Source organism: Populus euphratica, unplaced genomic scaffold (genome assembly GCF_000495115.2).
Source record: "Populus euphratica unplaced genomic scaffold, PopEup_1.0 scaffold1836.1, whole genome shotgun sequence".
NCBI lineage: Eukaryota > Viridiplantae > Streptophyta > Magnoliopsida > Malpighiales > Salicaceae > Populus > Populus euphratica.
The window spans coordinates 2,520-15,042 of NW_011501679.1; the positions used below are offsets into that span (position 1 = coordinate 2,520).

The following is a 12,523-nucleotide window of genomic DNA, read 5'->3' on the forward strand; positions in this document are numbered from 1 at the left end:
AATACAAAGAGAGAAAGCAAGAGCATGATCTTGATTTGGAAACCAAGATGCCTAAATGCATGGTAAATGCCTCCTTTTATAGGCCAAAATTGGGAACTATTGATTTGATGACTAATTGATGAGTGAGTGACCAACTTTTGACTTTGTGAAAATTCTTATCTTCTCTTATTTGCCCAACATATCATTAATAATATCAGAATTGAAACCACTTGAAAACATGAAAGTTGTAGAAAATTATAGGAAATTATCGCATCTTTCCATAAAAAAATAGAGGTCATTTGGACTTTTAAAACTGTAGATATGGATCGAACACTGAACAATGTTTGGGTTATAGGATAGATTCAGAATTTTTTATTGTTGCTATAATTTGGACTTGAAAATGGCCTTTTTAAATCTTAGTCTCCCATGAAAGGTATAGGCCTATGTCTTATCTTTTCATCCATATAAAGTAGACCTAAATCTATGATCTACAGCTTCAGATATGACCCAATTATCTAATAGTGTTCCGGTTTGGATTGCATCAACATCTCTTTTCTAAGTTTGGCCATCTTTTTGTCCTTTTAATTTCAGTTCTTAAACTCATCAATTAATCCTTTCATTTATGTGATAGACCTGCATTTAAAATGAACATTTACTACAAATTAAAGGTATCTCATATTATTAGATATGTTATTATAAAACATGCTTTAGTTAAGGAGTTATTGATACTTCAAGTGCAAAATGATGATATAAAACTTTGACAAAAATATACTTTTAAGTACTAATCAACTCCACATAAAACAAATTAAAAAATACAAAGCCAAATTCTCAAACAACCTTATATTGAAAGTCAAATTCTAAATTCATGAGATTGTGATAACTATACACAAACTAAATTAAAAAAATTTACAAAGCTTAATTTCTAAACAACCTAATATTGAATGATGAAATTGAAAAAAAAATTGAATTATTGAAGGGTAAAATTAAAAAAAAAAAAGATAAAAAAATAAACAAGTCAAACTACATCAACTTGTCAACTTCGTGATCGGGGTCATAAGATCAAGACAACCCTATAAAAAAGATTAAAAAAAATTATAAAGCCCAATTACAAAAATATTCAATTAAAAATAAACTTAGAAAAATAATAGGGTCAACTTGCCAAATTAGTTACTTGGGTTATGAGATCAAGACAACTCCATAGAAAATAAATAAATAAAATATGAATCTCAATTTCTAAACAACTTAATGTTGAAGAATGACATAAAACAAAATCAATTGAAAGAAATAGCAAAAAAATAACTCAGGTTAACCTTATTCTGTTAAACCTATAACTTAGGTCATAGATAGATATAAATTCATATAATATTTTTTAAAAAAAAGATATGAAGCTCCACTTCCAACATATCTAACATTGGAGGTTCAAACTGAAAAAAATAAAAAACTAAATCCATGAAACCAATATATAACCCAACAAAAAAAATAAAAAAAATTACGAAGAATAATTTCCAAAAATAATATAACATTGAATAATGAAATTCAAAAAAACTAAATAAATAAAAAAATGGATTATTAAAGAATAAAATTAAAAAAGAAAATCTAAACATAAAAAGCAAAAAACAAATAAAAATACTACTTTAGTAAATACTGTTTCGAAAATCTAAACATAAAAAGCAAAAAAAAAAAAAAAAAATACTACTTTAGTAAATACTGTTTCGTGAGTATGGCTAAGGAATGCAACCACACTATTTAATGTTTTGGTATTTGTTTTTTAATGGGATTTGATAAAAAAAGTCCCCACTTCCTATTAAATCCTACAATCCACTTCTTATTTTGCTAATTTTGGTATCAAATCCTTGATCTTTATATTTTTTTAATTTAATAATAATTATTTTCAATTCATTTTCTCTGCGGGAAACTCCTTGTTAAAAGCCTATGCATCCCAAAATTAATCAATCTTACTTTGAATCCAAAAAAATAATACTTAAAAATCAAAATAGCTTACTAGTCTTTGTATACTGCATCACTTTTTTGTTTGTTGTCTTATTTTGATTTTTATGTATATAAAAAGGGTTAGTAAAAACTAGCTTCTTTATTAACTAAAAAGATTTCAATATTTTTTTATGTAAAAAAATAAAATTAGTATACTAATATCAATATAAAAAGCATAGATACACATTAAATTAATCTGAATAAAAATATTAATAAATTATCAAGGACTTGATATCAAAATTAGCAAAGTAAAAACTACATCATAAGATTTGAAGGATAAAAATTTTCTTGTCAAATCCCATAAAAAATTAATAAAGTATTAAATGGTGTGTTTAAATCACTTAGCCATATTCATAAAAAAACTCACTAAAATAAAGTTTTACCTACACCAACCCAATTTCTTTTCTTTTTTTTAGTATTTTTTAATTATATATTTTGATATTATTTTGGAAATTATAATTTGTAATTTTTTTTTATTTTCATTATGTTGGGTTGTATACTGATTTCGTGGATTTTAGTTTTTTTTTATAATAATTTCAACCTTTAATGTTAGATATGTTAAAGGTGGGGCTTTATAATTTTTTTAAATTTAATTTTATATAAATTTATCTATATTTCATGACCCAAGTTACGAGTTTAACATGTTAATATAAGTTGATTTGAGTTATTTTTTATATGGTGATATTTTGGTTTCATGAATTTAGTTTTTTTTTCTCGATTTCAAACTTCAACAATGGATTTGTTAAAGATTGATTTTCATGATTTTTTATTTATTTTTATGAAGTTATCTTTGTTTCATGATCCAAATTATGAGTTTAATATGTTAAGCTAAGTTGATTTATATTATTTTTTTATATCTTTTTTTAATCGATTTTTTTTTATTTCATCCTTTAACATCGAGGTGATTGAAAATTAGGGTTTATATTTTTTTAATTTAATTTTTATGGGAGTTATTTCAATCTTATAACCTAAATTACGAGTTTAACAGGTTAACTCAAGTTTTTTTTTTTTATTCTTCAACTTTATGTAGATTATGAATTGACCTTCGTAATTTATTTTGAATTACTTTCTATAAGGTTATTATAATCTTATTATCCATGTTATATATTGAACAAATTAAATAGGTCGATCCCAATATATCATTGTCATAATATTTGAAAAAAAAAATATCATCTAACATATCATTATATTAATATTTTAAAAAATATTGTTTAATATGTATTATATTTTGAGTTCATTATTATAATTTTTTTATTAGAAAACATTTTAGCGGTGATTGTTTTTTATATTAAAGAAATTGGTTGGATACACAACGGGGTGTGACACAATAATCTAATTATATGTAAACGAAAAATAGTTAAGAGAGAGCTTGTTTTGTTTGATCTTTTTATATTTGTTTTTTTCTTAAAATAGTTTATAAGAAAATTGGTCTATGAAAAATGTTTATCTACAATGAGGTGCGACCCACAATAAACAAGAGAAGATTTTTTCCTTAAGCATAAATTAATTTTTCTTATAAAATATTTTATAATTAATCTTTACAATTAGTTTATTTATTAGAAAATATTTTTCAACTTATTAAATTTTATTAATTATTTTACAAAATATAATTCACCTATAATATTATCTACCAATTTCAATAATTAATGCCCTCATTACATCTATAACAATCACTACCACCTTGACCCCTATTTCATTAATATAACATATCATTACTATAATCATTGTTCTATTAACATTGTATTTTTTATATCATTACCTACTAATTATAATAAAATATTTTATAAAAATAAAATTTTCATATAAAATATTTTATCCGAAACAAACACCTTCATTAAAGTTGATTTTTTTAAAGGCATGCATAGATGCGATGCGATCATCTTTATTATTTCATTTCCTCCTCCAGGAGACTCGAGCAATCGTGAATCGGACGGGCTTTAAGTTAGGAGTCCATCTCATTCCCTCCAGGTCTGGGCCAGTGTAGATCCATCGCATGTCAAAACTCGGGTTAGAAACTCATGGCCTGACTAGCTGCTAAGTGCTAACAACTCCTTCCTCCATCGAAATAGACCCAGCCAGCCACCGCCATATGCTCTTTCTAAAACCCTAACCTCAGAAACCTCAGAAATTCACTCACTCTTGAAAACTTGCTGCAATCATGTACGGTGGTGGTGAGTTTCAAAAACATGTCTCCGAAATTGTTTCTTTTTATTATTTTTTTTTCTGATAATCTTGTTGGTGAAAACAGATGAAGTGTCAGCTATAGTCATTGACTTGGGTTCTCACACTTGCAAAGCTGGTTATGCCGGCGAGGACGCACCCAAGGCCGTCTTTCCTTCTGTTAGTCTCTCCATCTCATGCTATTTAACCTTCTACATCACCAACATTTTAACTTACTTTTTTTTTTAATTGCATTTAAAACAAGGAATTCGTGTTTGAAATTTAAAAAATGGATAATGTTTATGTCTTTTCTCTGGTTTTGATGGAGAGGAAATTGGAAAATGCTTGTGGCTGTTAGCTAGGGTTTAGACATTGTTGTTATTGCTATTGTTCCTTGTTTTAGAGGTTTTCTTGATACATGGATAACTACTGCTCAGGTTGTGGGATCAATTGATCAAATGGATGTTGATGACATGACAAGCAACGAGAAGAATGCTGCTGTAGATTCTAAAAATAATGTCAAAGATTCTGAGAAAGGGAAGGGAAAACGTAAATTATTTGTAGGATCTCAGGCCTTAGGGTTTCGTCGGGACCATATGGAGGTCAGTTGGTGTTCCAGTTATCTTCTTGTCGTGTTTCTGAAAGGCTAGGTGGAATTGTTCAGGCTATGTAATAAATTTAGGGTTTTCCTAAGCTTTTCTGCCTTTCATCAGGTGTTATCATCTTTTAAGGACGGGATTGTTGCTGACTGGGATATTGTGGATAGCATATGGGATCATGCTTTCAGGTAATGATTCATTATCAACACTCTGATTTCAGTTTAAAATGTTCGGTGGTCTTGTTTTCTTTTCTTTATTTTATTTTGTAATATCTAAATTTAAAATTTACTATCTTTAGGGAGTGTCTATTGATTGATCCAAAGGAGCATCCAATGCTACTTGCAGAACCTTCATCCAACAGTCAACAACAGAGAGAAAGGTAAGCTGGCAATACATGATGATATGTACTTAAATCAATCATTGCCAGCTGCATTTGTCAGAATTTGTTTCCTTTTGTATGTTAGCTGGGAGTAACCCTCATGATCAAACAAAAGAGTTCTTGCTTTTGTGATTCTACGAGAATGACCAATAATAATACCATTGATTTTGTTTAATACCCAATTTTGTGGTATAAACCATGAAGCTATATCAAGGTCATTCTCTATAAATAATTGAATAGCGTGATCTATCCCAAATAAAGTGTGAAGGAAAAAACTCCCAGTTTTGCAACATGTTTTTACTTCACTTATGGTTCTCATGGTAATCATATGACTCATTCCCATGTTTCAAAGTGATGCTAGTGATTTCCTGTCTTGCAAGGTTTTGTTCTTCTTTTTTTTATTGACATTAGAGTTAACCAACAACCCCCCCCCCAACTTCGTCCTTAAATTATTATTCATTAGCTTGTTTTTGTGCAGGGTATAAATCTTTGAAAAAATATTCCTTTTATCTCAGCTTGTGTCATTAAAAACAAACTAAGCTTCTTGGTTTTATCTTGTTTCATCATGCTGCTTTGATGCTTGCTGATTATGGTTGGGTTGTTGCATAACTGACAGGACAGCAGAGCTTATGTTTGAAAAGTACAACACTCCTGCATTATTTTTGGCGAAGAATGCTGTATGCCCTTTTCCATCTTGTGCCCATGTCTCCAATTTGTACCATATATATATATATTAATATGATTGGAAGATGTCATTTAATTTGGTATGACTCAAGTTCCTCTTGCTGCCAGGTTTTAACATCTTTTGCATCAGGACGTGCTACCTCGCTAGTTGTTGATAGGTAGGATATGTTTAGTTGCTGATTCATGAGTGTGTAATGTTGTAAACTGGAAGCGTCAGTGTGTCTGAATATATTTTACACTTATCTTCAATCTTCTTACTATTTGTGCTATTTTAGTTGAAAGGAACCACCTTGTCTCTTATCTCCATGGTGTATTTCTTGCCACATACATTCTAAAAAGAATACATGAGATGGAAGAATTGACTGTGGGCTTAATTACTGCTGATCGTAGTGTTATTTAAATAGTGAAAAGAACAAAATACAAGGAAAGGAACTTGCTTTTAACATTTTGATGTGAAGATGGACAATGACATTGGTACATAACATGGTTTAGAACTGTTGAATTTCTCATCCATGAGCAATATCCAAAACTTAGAAAATTCAAGTTATGCAAATACAATGGTGGATAACAGAATTTGAAATTGGTGCTTTTCATGAAAAGTTGATAGCAATGTGCTTAACCTAGAAGATTGAAACATTCTTTGGATTAACATGGCAATTTATCTGCTTAAATTGGTGTTGGCTGTAATTAGTGAAGTTTGGTGATTGCTTCTAGAAAGATCTTATTCGCAATAACAGATTTTGGTGTTCCCTTGCATTCTATATGACATCTTTTTGTAAAACATATTGATTGATTTATCGCATAGTATAACACTGATATAATGTTATTTGTGCTAGTGGTGGAGGATCAACTACAATTGCACCAGTCCATGATGGTTATGTTATTCAAAAGGTACTGCTCTTTCCCTGATCAAGTGGCTTATTTTACTAGCAAAAATTGCATTTAGGCTCTGGTATTTGTCTTTAAACTTTCAACAATAAAGCAATTGTATTAGTTTATTTCTTGGTAATTCTCTTGTATCCTCTCCAACATTATGAATGTGTCCCTAAACTCTAAGATAAATCTACAGTTATGATCTATCCTCAGCATGTCAAGTGATAAAAGTGTAGATATCTTTTATTGGAAATTGTCTTGTTGTGGTTGGCAAGGCAAAAAGATGGTTCCGTTGATGTTTATGTTTTTGTTGGAGTAAATAAAGAAATTCATTAGAAAAGAAGTATATTTGCAAGACTTGCTCCTAAAAGATAAAGGAAAAAAGGATTCCATGCAAGAGAGCACCAAGCCTGTTGAATAATTGTTAGAGGACACTCCAATTATTGGAACTTAATTAAAAATCAACCTGTTTCCCAAATCACTTGCCAGCAGCGGACTTATTGCTGCTCTGTTTCTCTTTCCTAAATATTTAGAGCTTATGGGAACAATAAAGTTTGGCTGGCCTTTTTTAGGCCCCGTATGGCATTGCGGTCCAACCATGCATTTGGAAATTTTTGAATTTTTTTTAGCTTCAAATTAATTTTTTTGGTGTTTTTGGATTGTCTTGATGTGTTGATGTAAAAAATAAACTATTAAAAAAAATGAAAAAAACATTATTTTGATGCATTTCCAAATAGGCTCTTAATGTCAAAGGTCCAAGGTAGAGTTATTTGCCATGACAAACTGACAGCCCTCTTTTTATTGCTTTTGTGGTTATAGGCTGTGGCCTTTTCTCCTATTGGGGGAGAACTTCTTACTGATTGCTTGATGAAAAGCTTGGAGAGCAAAGGTGTCATGGTGAGTTAGTATATGAATGAATTTTATTACTTTGAAAGTCGAGTTCTTTTGTCTGAACTAACTGAAGTATGCCTTTTTTTTCCTGTTTTCTAAGTAATCTTTTTATTTGGCTTTGCAGATAAAACCAAGGTACTCTTTCAAAAGAAAGGAAATACAGCCGGGTGTGTTTCAGGTATTTTTAAAATGTCACTGGAAATTGTTTGTCATTATCTTTTGGGAATATGATATCTTTCAATGTTTCTGCTGGATTTCCCTCGTCATTTCTTTTGCTTTCTGAATTCAGATCTAATTTCCACTGTTGCTTTTTGTTCATCTGGCTTTTTTTTGTTCATCTAATATATGCATTTGACATTTCTCTTATATTTTTTCTGAACATGTTAGACAGTGGATCTTGATTTTACAAATACAACTGAAAGCTACAGACTCTACTCTCAGGTCTGTGATTGTCTAGACAATATTCCTTGTGAAGATGAGTATTGTTTTGTATCTGATTTTTTGTTTTGGAAACAGAGAGTGATTGCAAGTGATATCAAGGAATGTGTGTGTCGTGCACCCGATACGCCCTATGATGGTGTGTATTTCTTCATATTGTATTTGCAATGCTTGATTGCTTGTAGATTTTGTCCATTAAGATCACATGCTCCACTCAACAGAATTTCTGGATTGTCTATGTTTTGTATGTGGATGTGGTTTGTGGGACATACAATTTGTTTTATTTCTTGTTCTTGTAGTTTGAAATCAGAGCTGCATTCAACCTTCAATAAAGTTGTGGTTAATTTAATCCTAGGCATCAACTTTACTGCCACTATCTGTTTGTTTCCTACACAAAATGTGTTCATATTTCCTATAAGGAGCTGGATCACTGGCGATGTAGAATTAATGTTGCAAATGAAACTTGTATTGTATCTTAGAAACCTACTCATTTTTTTTTTCTCAATGCTTCTGCTTCGTCACTTGGGTTAGTGTGTCTTATGATTTAGGCTATTATTTGTGAACAGGCTCTGTCAAATATTTTCCTGAAGTTTCCGTGAATTTTTCTGACTTCTCAATGCATCCCAAAGTTCCCAAAGCAACTTTCTTTTTCTGCAGTAATGACAGAGTAACATTTTCAAAATTGGTGAATAAAATTCCAGAAAATGTGAAAACTTGAGAAGCCAAGGACCATACTGTCTCAATCAATCTATGATGAATGAATGACCCACCTTTGCCATGATAAATCGTGACACTTAAGCTTTTGTTCAGTAAAACTGAATCTCTTGCTTAGTTATGTTGGTTGGCATAACAAGTCATAATTTGTTTTCAGTTTCACAAGTGTTGATTTATGTGAACCTTTCTTTTTCTCTCTGTTTCCTTGTCCTTTTTCTTTGCAAATTCAGAAAGTTCATACTCAAACATTCCAATGACTCCATATGAGCTTCCGGATGGCCAGTAAGTCCCAATCAATACAATATTATTAAGTTTGAATGCTGGTCGGTTTTCTTTTTGCATTTTGAACATTGAACATTACAGTTTTCTATCTGATATTTCATTCTTAAACACAAACAGGACAATTGAAATTGGAGCTGATAGATTCAAGATTCCAGATATTCTATTCAATCCATCATTGGTTCAGGTTCATGGCTCATGAACCCTCACAATGCCTATTCATTGACTTTTCCATTGCATTTTCTGTCACTCTGCAATATTCATACTCATTTAGGGAGATGCCCTTTAGTTTATTCACTTCATGGAACAATTTGTAGATTGCTACAATTTTCTAGAATTACTTCTATTTTCTTCTAACTACATTGATGGAGGGAGATTTTGAAAAAATCTATGCTAACATTTTATTTTTGACCGCCTTGTGCACTTGTTAAAACTTCACGGTGGACATGAATTTTGTTATTTTTTTCTAAAAAGAGGAAAAAAGTAAAAAAATGTTAATAATGCAGGGCACTTACTTTGTATGTTTGGTGTATCTTTACCATAACTCTTTTCTCATTTGATTTAGTTTCTACATTTCAGTTATTGAAGGGTCTTTCTATAATATCTTTGTCGGTATTCTTGAAATCTTGTTTGTTCCTGAACTTTGATGCTTCTTGTTAGAGTTATATTTTTGTTTAACAGAAACAGGCGTCAATGATCATTTAATCTGTATATTTAACCAGTAATTATCCTTTTCTTGGCACATGTGAATCTTATGTTCATATGAAATATTCATGAGCTGCTTGATTCATCTGTGGGGTGCAAATGGTTCTATGTATTGTATACAAGTCCATCTTGTATTTCAAGTGTGAAATTTTTCATCATGTGTTCTCATATAACAAATTGTTTTGTGACTAATATCAGACAATTCTTGGTATGGATAATTTTGTGGAGATTGCTCCCAGTGTTCGCGGTTTGCCACAAATGGTAAATCTACTCTGTTTTACTTAAAAAAATATTTTCTGTTGAACTTAAATATTAGTAGTTATCTTTCTCTGACTTTTGCTAAGTTCTTTCCCAACGCATGCAGGTTATTGAAAGCATTAATAAGTGTGATGTTGATATTCGAAGAGAACTGTTCAGTAGTATACTGGTAAAGTGAACATGCTCATTGTCAACTCTGAATGTAATGTTGAAAGAAAATAACTAGCAAAATGTGTGGATGGCTGGATAACTGATGGAATGATTGGGGTGTAGGATTTGTGCTCTTAAACTTTGAAGGTTTCTTTGCTTTTCTCTTTGATTTGTTCAAGGATTTCACTTCTTTTTTTATCCCTTTATTTGATGGGGGTGGAGATTGAGTGTTCTTTAACATTAGTTGACTGTATTATGATCAACAAATAGAGTCAGCTATGGGTTACTTAAAGTTTTGATTGTGCTTCATGCCATAGATTGCACATAACTGCATGAATCAATTTTAATGTCAGATTATCATATCATAGTGTCAGTTGTATGAATATCTACAATGTGAAAAGGAAAAAAAGAAATACATGGATTGTAGTTTCACTATATTATGTTTAAAATTTCAATGTTCATTTGCTCCTCTTTCCGCTTTGATGTAGCTTGCTGGTGGAACAGCATCAATGCAACAGTTGAAGGAACGGCTTGAGAAAGATTTGCTTGAGGTACTTTTTGGTTGACAAGATACTTGTTGTCTACCCTTCTGCTTTGGATTTAGTTATAAAATAATGGAATGATCACTCATTCATGTGTAGGAGTCTCCTCAAGCTGCCAGAGTTAAAGTGCTGGCTAGTGGAAATGCAACTGAAAGGAGATTCAGGTTTGATTAAATCTCTCTATGCTTTTGTGTGCGAGAGCTTGTAAATATTGTCAGAACTTGGCTTATATTGACATCTGTTTTCCAGTGTAACAACTGCTACAGTTTGGCACCTAGTGGCTTGTGTGTATTTTAGGCAACAAAAATGTATGAACTATGCAATCTCATTTTTTGGATGACTGGTGGCTAACTTAAAAATGATCTTTGGGGATAGCTTTAGAGATAGATATGTTGAAGTATTGAGAATCCTGAAGAAAATCACTTTAGAAACAAAGATAAGCCTATCAACTTAATAATTGAATGTTTTGTGTATAGCCCGGATATCTTACAGAGCACAGAAAACAGTATCCATCCTGGTGGAAAATTCACTGCAAACTTGAAACTTGGAGGAGTAATTCCTTCATTTTTTGATGTTTTCAACTTTTACAATGTATATTGCTTTGATGTGTTACTGTCTTTGTGAGAAACAAAGATGGTACTGTCTTGGCAGTTGAAGTCAGTTTATTCCCATGCATTTGAAGCATGTTTTGGTGATTTCAGTGTGTTATTAGATATAGTTTGAAGTCTTTACCACAATGCTTTCATGTACAGCACATGCAGAAGAGCTGATAATTTGATTATTTTTTTTGAAGCTTTTCAAGTTTATTTATGTGTGATATTTCTCTAGCTGACAAGTCCTTATGATGGTTTAGAATTGATGGTTTTACAAATGATTATTTGACAGTGTCTGGATAGGAGGGAGTATATTGGCATCTCTTGGTTCATTCCAGCAGATGTGGTTCTCCAAGTCCGAGTAAGTTCCTATCTTTCAGAGCTCTCTGTTATACGGATGCCAGTTAATTTCTGAGGTTCAAGGAACATATTTTCAAGTTATGCTCTTTTTTTTTTTTTTAAGGATTTTCAGAATTTAATTTGAGAGTAAGCTTCACGAATTCAAGGTTGAGCAAATATTTCATACTCAATTTAAGCTTGTGGAATTGACAGGTATGAAGAACATGGGGCGTCTTATGTACAGAGAAAATGCCCTTGATACAATATTTGTGAAGGTAGCTGTGCAGAAGGTTGTATCAATTTTCGTGGTGGATAATTTTATGGTTGGTGAAGCTGTCTTTCATGTCATCTGAGTGCTAGCATTTTGGGGATCATATAGATTTCAAGCAAGTTCAGAGCATCCACTGCCACCACGAAAAATTAGCTTAGATTACATTATTATCATCATCATTTTCCTGACTTTGCTCAACATTAGCTTTGTATCAGCATTTTCCATCTTGCATCCCTTTCACGCATGCCGTGACTAACTATTTGACCCTCTAGCATAGGTCGATGCCCATTTGTATGGACCGCCAAGGGTTGTCTATATAACATGTTACTATTGACAAACATGTGTTATGCCGTGAACGTGAACATTCTGTATTATTGGTACCCTGACAGGAAAGATACATTTGGAAAAAACAAAAAAAAGAAAAAAGAAAAAAGAAAAAGAGGAATTTAGTACTTGACAAGACTCACGGAAAACCCTAGAAAAAGCAGGTTCGTTTTGAGACTAATGGATGAACGAGGAGGTTGAGAAGACAAAACTTGGTAGCATGAAAATCTACAAAACGAGTTCATTGTTTGGCTTAGGGGATTTAGTAGATGTGTAGAGGTAATGAAGTCCCAGAGGTTATTTTGTGTATGTTTATCAAGATTAAAAATGATTGCTTAGAAAAAGATTTAGGGAGA

The 12,523-nt window shown here is 31.3% G+C and overlaps 1 protein-coding gene across 1 annotated transcript; it reads left to right on the forward strand.

Annotated features, from left to right (window-relative positions):
• The first annotated feature begins 3,928 nt into the window (after nucleotides 1-3,928).
• Nucleotides 3,929-12,298, forward strand: LOC105118260 (actin-related protein 4-like). The gene is made up of 20 exons (XM_011016164.1): nucleotides 3,929-4,139; nucleotides 4,217-4,308; nucleotides 4,566-4,730; nucleotides 4,842-4,915; nucleotides 5,026-5,106; nucleotides 5,723-5,783; nucleotides 5,899-5,948; nucleotides 6,627-6,681; nucleotides 7,483-7,560; nucleotides 7,679-7,732; nucleotides 7,942-7,995; nucleotides 8,071-8,131; nucleotides 8,937-8,988; nucleotides 9,106-9,172; nucleotides 9,889-9,951; nucleotides 10,055-10,117; nucleotides 10,587-10,649; nucleotides 10,740-10,804; nucleotides 11,526-11,594; nucleotides 11,786-12,298. Exons 1-20 carry the CDS (start codon nucleotides 4,127-4,129, stop codon nucleotides 11,829-11,831), a joined length of 1,326 nt encoding a protein of 441 aa, XP_011014466.1. The 5' UTR covers nucleotides 3,929-4,126; the 3' UTR covers nucleotides 11,832-12,298.
• The last annotated feature ends 225 nt before the right edge of the window (nucleotides 12,299-12,523 follow it).